Source organism: Artemia sp. Qi Xiang Cuo, chromosome 19 (assembly GCF_049724085.1).
Source record: "Artemia sp. Qi Xiang Cuo chromosome 19, ASM4972408v1, whole genome shotgun sequence".
Taxonomy (NCBI): domain Eukaryota; kingdom Metazoa; phylum Arthropoda; class Branchiopoda; order Anostraca; family Artemiidae; genus Artemia; species Artemia sp. Qi Xiang Cuo.
This window is the reverse complement of record NC_142812.1, coordinates 19802687-19811432: the sequence shown is the minus strand read 5'-3', so window position 1 is coordinate 19811432 and position 8746 is coordinate 19802687. Positions and strand designations below refer to the sequence as shown.

The 8746-nt window shown below is 39.1% G+C and overlaps 1 protein-coding gene across 1 annotated transcript; it reads right to left on the bottom strand.

The window, feature by feature from the left end:
- Window positions 1–5938: 5938 nt before the first annotated feature.
- LOC148940586 (uncharacterized) lies at window positions 5939–6298 on the bottom strand. The gene has a single exon (XM_089105019.1). The coding sequence runs from the start codon at window positions 6296–6298 to the stop codon at window positions 5939–5941; it is 360 nt and encodes a 119-aa protein (XP_088961145.1).
- Window positions 6299–8746: the final 2448 nt, after the last annotated feature.

Sequence of the window (8746 nt, the reverse complement as noted above, 5' to 3'; positions counted from 1 at the left end):
CCAAATGAAATTGATTGACCCAGAAAGTCTTGTGGGTATCTCAGAATTAATCAAACAAGAAGAAGAAGAAGAAGGGTGTTGAAGCTATATTTCAATGATATTCATTCCGTATCTGGATGTCCAAATTCCGGATGGCAACACAAGTTTTACAGTTACTGGGATATTCTTCTATTTCCAAGTAGTTCTTCTGGAATGATGAAGGGACATAATGAAAGGTTTATTTAATCATGACAAGCACATCTTGAATGTCACTCAAATCATTTAAGGATAGACTGGGGGTAAATAAAAAAAAAACTTAACACGCCTGTAAACTGGAAAAATGTCAAATGGACTGCCACAGGGAAGATGACAATGGAAGTTCCTAAAATGAAAATTGTTTATATTGTAGAGATGTTAATTCATAAAAAAAAAATTAAACGATGAAAACAAAGACGCCAACAAACAGAACTTCAGGAGACTGACATCATATGTTTTATTAAAGTAAAGATAGGAATAGGTCATATCATAGCTTTCTACTTGAAAAAAGTGTGGCTCTGGGCCATTACTTTTCAAAACTGGGTAGATTTGCTGCTGCTAAACTATGATATATATGTAGATACGATAAATGCCCCTTTGTTTACTTAAGAATTTTGTTTATAACGATTTAAAATTTCCAGACCTAATTTTGTCCTTAAAGTATAGGCCTAGCACATGGATAAGGCTCGTTCCTTTATCATCTTTAGAAGAATTTCTATTATATCACATAATAAATTCATACGGACACAACACACACTGGTGATCCTAGTCATAAGAAAAAAAACTTTTCCCATTAGTATACAGGCTTTACCCTTTAAATCATCTCCCCATCCCCGATCCTCCACAATTACTATTTTTTAAATTTTATTCTTAATTAAATGCTAAAACAATGAAATTTGAGTTTTAATAGCTTTTAAAAAAGCTTCTTGTTCTAATTAAACTGCCCTTGTGCTTCAGAGGTTGCTTTTAAAGAATTGGGACAAAATTCAAACTTTAGCGTAAAGAGCGAGGAATTGAGAAGGAGGTAACTCCCTTCATATACGTAATAGTTTCTGTTCGTTTTAAGTTTAAATGTTGCATCTTACTTTCAGTTGAAAAAACCTGTCTTTTTTATGTAATTTCTGATCGTTTTTTAAATAATCCTAGGAAATCGGGCCCCAACTCCACGGAGAAATACCCTTCCCACGGAAATATCCACTTGACAATTTAATCCCAGTAAAAATTTACCCAGAACAATTACTTTAACAATTAAATTAAAATGTATACATGCTTCCCAATAACAATTACCTTACGTAAACAATGGGCAAATTTTATAACTTAAAGACCTTTCCCCTGGACCTGTGGGGGGATTTTATATCCAATGACATAGTTATTAGGTTTTTTTTAACTATGACGAAAAGATTTCTATTTCAAAATTTTGATCGGACGATTTTCGGGTCAAAGGGGTGGGGGAGGGGGCCTAAGCGCCCTCCAGTCCTTTTGGTCACTTAAAAAGGGCACTGAAATTTTTGATTAAAGTTTAAATGAGACCTCTCACGATATTTAAGGACCACTAGAATGAAACCATCCCCCTGGAAAAAAAAAAATTTTAAAAAACAACAACAAATAAACACGTATCCGTGATGTTTCTTCTGGTAAAAAAAAATACAAAGTTGTGCATTTTTGCAGATGGGAGCTTGAAAATTCTAGAGTAAGTTTTTATGATACACTGATTCTGATGGTGCGATTTTAATTAAGATTCTATGAATTTTGGGTAGGGGGTTCCTCTTTTTTCAAAAATCAGGCAAACTTTTTCAGGCTCGTAGCCGTTAATGGGTAACACTAAATGAAATTTATTTAGTGTTACCCAATATATTTCTAATTTTTACCAGAGGTATTTCGTTGTTTTTCAATTTTTTGATATAAAATTAAAAATATACTGTCATTGGATGGGAAAATTTTTTGGAGGTTTTCAAATTCTGTTAACCCAATTACAGTTTCCCAATTTTCTCAAAAGCTTTTTTGCTTTTTTTTTTTTTTTTTAGTTCAGTATTTCGGGACAGCAGATAGGCCCGCAAGACTCTTCCAGGTAAAATTTATTATCTAGCATCGGTAATTTTGGAAACCCATACATAATTAATGGTAATATTTCGCTCTCTTTCACAGAATTGAATAAGAGAAAAAAGTGGGACGAAGAGGAATTTTCAGGCAAAGAAATATTTTATAATATTCCAGCAATCAAGAGCATCAAAAAAATCTGAAAAACCGGGAAAAATTTGAAAAAGAGTTAAATTGACCGTTTTAAAAATAGATAAAAGGAAGAATGTCACAAATTTATTTTGGGGGAAAGGAAAACTATTATGGCTGAATAGTGGCCGAAACTCTAAAAAACGGAATTTCGATACCAATAGATATATAAAAAGAATCGGCTTATTATGCTGATTTCAAATATATAAGTTTTATTAAGTTTAATGCTACCCATTAATGACTCCCCGGCTGAGAAAATTTGCCTGATTCTTGGAAAAAGGGAACCCCCTAAAATTCATAGAATCTTAATGAAAATCACATCATCAGGTTCAGTGTATCGGAAAACCCTACTGTAGAAGTTCCAAGCTTCTATCTGCAAAAATGTGGAATTTTGCATTTTTTGCCAGAAGAAACATCACGGATACGTGTTTATTTGCTGTTTTTTTGGTTTTGTTTTGTTTCCAGTGGTGATCTTATCGATCCAGTGGTCCAAACTATCATGAGAGGTCTCATTCGAACGGAAATAAAAAAAAATCTAGTGCCCTTTTTAAGTGAACAAAAGGGCAACTAGGCCCCCCCCCCAAATCGACCGATTAAAATTTTGAGATAGTAATTTTGTTCATCATAGTTGAAAGATCCAATAACTATGCTTTTGGATATAACGTTACCCCTCCACCCCCCTCCCCCAGCTTCAGGGTAAAGGTATGTAAGTTATTAAATTTGCTCATTATTTACGTAGGGTATTTGTTATTGGGAAACATGCATTCATTTTAAGGTGGAGGGACGAATTTTGTGCTGGGGTTTTTTCCAAGGGGGTATTTTCCATGGGCGGGGAAGTTTCCCGTTGGTGAACTTGTCTAGGGAAATTATACAGTAGGGGAATTTGCAAGAATTCCAATACAAAATTCTTTTTATATATCTTGCTTCCTCTTTTTCGTCTCAATTTTACGCGTGGAGTTGTTAAGGATAATTGTCTTGGGTAAACTTTCATCGGAGTTGAATTGTCAAGCGGTTACTTCCGCAGGAAAGATATTTTTTGTGGAGCTCAGGCCACTTTTCCTGTGATTATTTAAAAAACGATCAGAAATCCCAAAATAAAACAGGTTTTTTTCTACTGAAAGTAAGGAACAACTTTTAAACTTAAAACAAACAGAAATTATTACGTGTATGAAAGGGATTGCCTCCTCCTCAATTTCTCGCTCCTTACTCTAAAGTTTGAATTTTGTCCCAATTCTATAAGAGTAATATCTGAAACACAAGGGCCATTTAACTAGAACAAGAAGCTTTTTTGAAAGCTCTTAACAACTCAAATTTCAGATTAGAAACTCAAAAACTCAAGATCTAAAATTAGATTAAAAAATGAGGATTATAGAGTATTTTGCGGGCAAAATTCCATCATAGGCAGTGCAATCGCCCTGCCTAAGTTAACAACGATGTTGGCACAATGCATTATTTATTTATTTATTTTTTATTTAGACCAGGGCACTTCATATCGAAGGAGATGTCGTAGAAACTTCGAAAAGACTAATTCGATTGGAAATTGGAGTGGCTTGTGCCTTTTTTAATCGACGAAAGGGATTGGAAGGCAACTAACTCCCCTTCCACTTCCACCATTTCCCCAAACATATTCAATCTAAATTTTGAGATAGCCATTTTGTTCAGCGTAGTTGATTTCCACATAGAAATTATGTTTTGAGGAGGACACTCACGAACAGTCCTCAGGGCAAGGGTTGTAAGTTATGCCATGGGTGCATATAAGGTTATTATAGAAAGCGGTGTCGTAGAAACTTAAAAAAATGCTCATTGGATTGGAAATTCAAAGGGCTAGTGCCCTTTTTAATAGTCAAAAGTAATTGGAGGGCAACTAACCCCTCTCCCATGCCCATCTTTTCCCCAAACACATCCAATCAAAATTTTGCGACAGCTATTTTGTTCAACGTAGTTAAAAGTTCTGGAAATGAGGTCTTTGAGGGTGACACTCCCCCCAGAGCCCTCAGGGCAAGGGTTGTAAGTTATGCCCTGGGGGCATATAAGGTTTTTGTAGAAAGAGTTGTTGTGGGAAATTCAAAAAAGGCTCATTCGATTGGAAATCGAAATGGCTAGTGCGCTTTTTAATAGTAGAAAGCGATCGGAAGGCAACCAACACCTCTTCCACGCCCACGTTTTATCCGAACACATCCAATCAAAATTTTGAGATAGCCATTTTGTTTAAAGTAGTTGAAAGGTCCAAAAATTATATCTTTTAGGATGACACTGCCCCCACAGCCCTCAGGGAAAAGGTTGTAAGTTATGCCCTGGGGGCATAAAAGGGTTTTATTGAAAGCTTTGTCGTAGAAACCTGAAAAAGGGCTCATTCAATTTGAATTAAAACGCCAAGTGCCATTTTTAATAGTCGAAAGCGATTGGAGGGCAAGTAACCTTCCTCTCACGCCCATTATTTCTCCAAATATATCCAATCAAAATTTTGAGATAAACATTTGCTTCAACGTAGTTGAAAGCTCTGGAAATTAGGTCTTTGAGGATGACAACCCCTCAAAGCTCTCAAGTAAGGGACAGTGAATTTTGCTCTGGGGCATATAAGTTTTTATAAAAGGTACTTTCATAAAAACCTCAAAAGTGTTCATTTGATTATATATTGAAAGGGCTTAAGTGGTATCAGCCAAAAGTAATTGGAGTGCAGCTATTCCTCTTCTCACGCCCACATTTTTCCCAAACACATGCAATCAAAATTTGAGACAGCAAATTTTTTCAACGTAGTTGAAAGTTCTGGAAATTAGGTGTTTGAGGATGACAACCTGACCCCCAGCCCGCAGAGGGAAAAAGTTTTTTATTAAAAAAAAGCAACACATTAACAACAAAACCCGAAGTTTATTACACTTGTATGGGCAGACATCACCCTTTACAAAACCTTACATACACAATTACTACCAGCCATCCTTAGAGCAGAGCAAGGGTGATACCCTGGGGGTATATAAGGTTTTTTGAAAGCGTTGTCGTAGAAACTATAAAAAGACTTATCCACTTTGAAATTGAAAGTGCTAGTGCCTTTTTTAATAGTTAGACCTGATTAAAGATTAACTAATATCTTTCTCATATCCATCCCGTGTTTAGACACTTCCGCTCAAAAGTTCGATATAGCCATTTTATTAAACGTTTTGAAAACTCTTTAAATTAGGTATTCGATGATGGCAGCCCCTTAACAGCCCTCAGAGTAAGGGTTGTAATTTATGCCCTGGGGGCATATAAAGTGTTTGTACTTGCTTACTTGTTCTTTTTGCACGTTCAAGCCGCGTCCAGGCTCATCGTTGCGCCCAGCAGATAACGACATGTCTTCTTCCGTAGGTTTCACTCGAGGGTGGAAGGCTCTAAGATTTCAAGCTACTGGCGATCCCAGTGACGGTCATATGTTTGGAATCTTCTGATTGGCTCTAGATCGGACTTAATTGTTGCTAGCAACGTCTTGTTTCGGCCTACCGCCCTCTTCTTCTACGCTGAGAGTGGTAGACATTTGAGGCATTTTTTGCTTATATGGGCATCTGGTCTTCGCATTGTATGGCCAAACCATCTCACTCTCCTCTACTTAATAATGTCAGAGAGCGATCCCCACATCTACTCCTGACTTCGTCATTCGAGATTCTATTTGAGAGACGGATGCCCAGGATATGGTGCATGCATTTGTGGTTGAAGATATTCAAGCTCAACGCTTCGTTGCTCTCAGTGACCACTTTTCACTTTCATAGAGGAGAATAGAGAGAACCATAGCTTCATACACTCGGAGCTTCGTGCATGGCCATATTTCTCTCCACTTCCAGATATTCTTCCGTAGTTGAAGGAAGACACTCCAGGCTGATGATATGCGGCTCCGGATTTCTTCTGAAGATTCGCCGGCAGGGTTTACCATTGATCTGAGGTATTTGAACAACTGGATGTCCTCGATCTGATTACCGTTTAGGGTCACAGGGGTCTCATACATCCCATCCGTTCGCATGGATTTTGTTTTCGGTAGGCTTATTTGGAGACCAGTCGAGAGTGCCTTGACTGCCACGTCAGTTATCATAGTCTGGGCTTCGGAACGGATTCAGCAAGCATGTTCACATCGTCAGCATAGTCAAGATCTGTGACAGAGATGGACAGGCTCACTGCAACGCCTTTATACTTGTCCAGGACCTTGAGGATCCAATCAATGACGAAGTGGAACAAAGTTGGTGAAAGGACACAGCCTTGACGTAAACCCTCCTCGATCGGGGTCAGAACTGAAAGATCGCCGTCAGCTCTTATCCAGGCCTTTTTTCCAGCATAGTATGCCTTGAGCAGATTGATGATCTTCTCAGGTATACCGTCCTCTCTCATTGCTTCTCATTTTACATCACGATGGACCGAATCAAACGCGGTAATGAAGTCTATGAAGATTTGAATTGTTTCCTACTGGTGTTTAAACCGGTGTTCCAGGATCTGTCACAGGCTAAAAATCTGGTCACAGCAATCCATGCCCGGCCTGAATCCTGCTTGGTTGGGTCAGGTTCGGCTATTTCTGGTGTCTCTGAATTTATTTAAAAGTATGACTGCGAAACGATTGGCAGCAATGGGGATATGGGATATACCTTGGTAGGTTTTGCAGTCTATTGGGTCTTCTTTCTTAAATATAGGGGCAATTATACAGGTCTTCCAGTCATCTGGGATGTATTCATTGTCCCAGCCTTTGGTGATCACGCTATGAAGTTCATCCACCGCCACTTCGGGCAGAGCTTCCAGTAGCTCGGCAGGAATTCCATCTATTCCTGTGCTTTTATGGTTTTTTAAAACTTAGATTGCCTTAATTACTTCATCTCTGGAGGGTGGGTCCGCACATACATTTTTATAAGCCTGGTTGTGCGGGGGATTATGTGGTGCTGTAAGTGGTTGATTCTGGTTACTATTGTCTCCTGGTCTCAATAGTTTTTGGAAGTGAACTCGCCATCTTTTGATACCTTCCTCAGTGCTTGTGAGTATTTTTCCATCATGTCGTCTTAAGCTAGGGGATGGTAGTTTGCTTCTTCTTCCCAGTGAATTTTCCAAGTATTTGATAGAGTTTTTGTGTATCATTCTGTGTTGCGTCTCTTTCTACATCACTGGCAACCTTAGACCAGTAGGCTTTTTTTGTCAGCCCTTGCCTATTTGTGACATTCCTGTCGTAGAACTTTGTGTCTGTCTTGTTGGTTATCTCTTTTTTCTTGGCAGAGAGTTTGAGCGTCTTTTCTGAGATTCATTTCTTGGTTTTACGCTTGACAAACCCAATTATATTTGTGGCGGCTTGATTGATGTGGTCTTTGAATTTGCTCCATTTCTTCTCAGTCTTTATTTTGGAGAAGTTGGGGTGTTGATCAGCCAGGGTTGATTACTCGGTGTCATCTTGAAGGACAGCGAAGCGGTTCGAGAGTTCAAGGACAAATGCTCCTCAGTACTCATCTACTTTCAGCTTCGACACATCTTTTTTCTGGTTCGGCATAGTTGTCTTCCTTGAGCTAAGTCTGTACTTTAGCCTTGTTTTCAGCAAGAAGTGGTCAGATCCACTTTTCGTTCCCGAGTAAGCACCTCTGAGCACTCTCGAGTCGAACATCATGGATTTGCATCGTCTGGATACAAGGAGATAATCTATTTGGGTCTTTACTCTTCCATCACGGGAATCCAATGTATATGTATGACACGGCTTGTGCCTAAGCCAGGTGTTAGCCACAGCGAGATTGTTCTGCATTGCAAACACCAAAAGCATGTTTCCATTTTTGCACCTGTCTCCAAGGCCGTGCTTGTCAATCGCCTGTTCCGAGTTATTCAGCTTTCGCCAATTCTGGCATTGATGTCACCTCCAATTAGAAGGAAATCTTTCCGGGGAATCTTATCAATGACTGTTTGAAGGTCACTGTGAAACTGGTCTTTTTACGGTTCAGTGGCATCTCTTATTGGGACGTACACGCTGAGGACAGTCAGATTATTCGTGTGACCTTTAATTCCTTGCCTGTACGATTCTCTCAGACAGAGGCTCATATCCGACAGGCCCAGTGGCCGCTTTGTGGGACAACAGGATGCATACTCCTTCTCGGCCAGATCCATCAAATGGTCCCGAGTTATAAAAAGAGACCACCTTCCCAGACAAGGATTCAAGGGTCAAGATGTTACGTCCATTCTGTCTCTACTCAGAAACAAACAGAATGTCAAGGTTATAAAGATGAAATTCATCAGCTGCAAAAGCTTGAGTCAATGAAAATTTAATCGAGTACAGGTTCCAGCAGCCGGTGTTCAGGCCTTGTGTTCTTGATAGAACGGTAGCTAGCCCACTTGTCGACGAGGGTGCCATTCTCGTCGCATCGCATAAAACTGGGGATGCTGTAGCCAAACTTTTTCATCATATTTGTCATCATCATTACTGGACCTTTCATTGGAGATAAGGTGCATCACAAGGTCCCCAGTCTTGCGGTCACTCGAAGAGCTATTGTGATCACCTTGCTCGGTGTGGATCTCAGTGATGTTT

Coding starts and splice junctions, on each gene's coding strand:
- LOC148940586 (XM_089105019.1), bottom strand. CDS start 6,298: ATGATAACTGACGTGGCAGTCAAGGCACTCTCGACTGGTCTCCAAATA.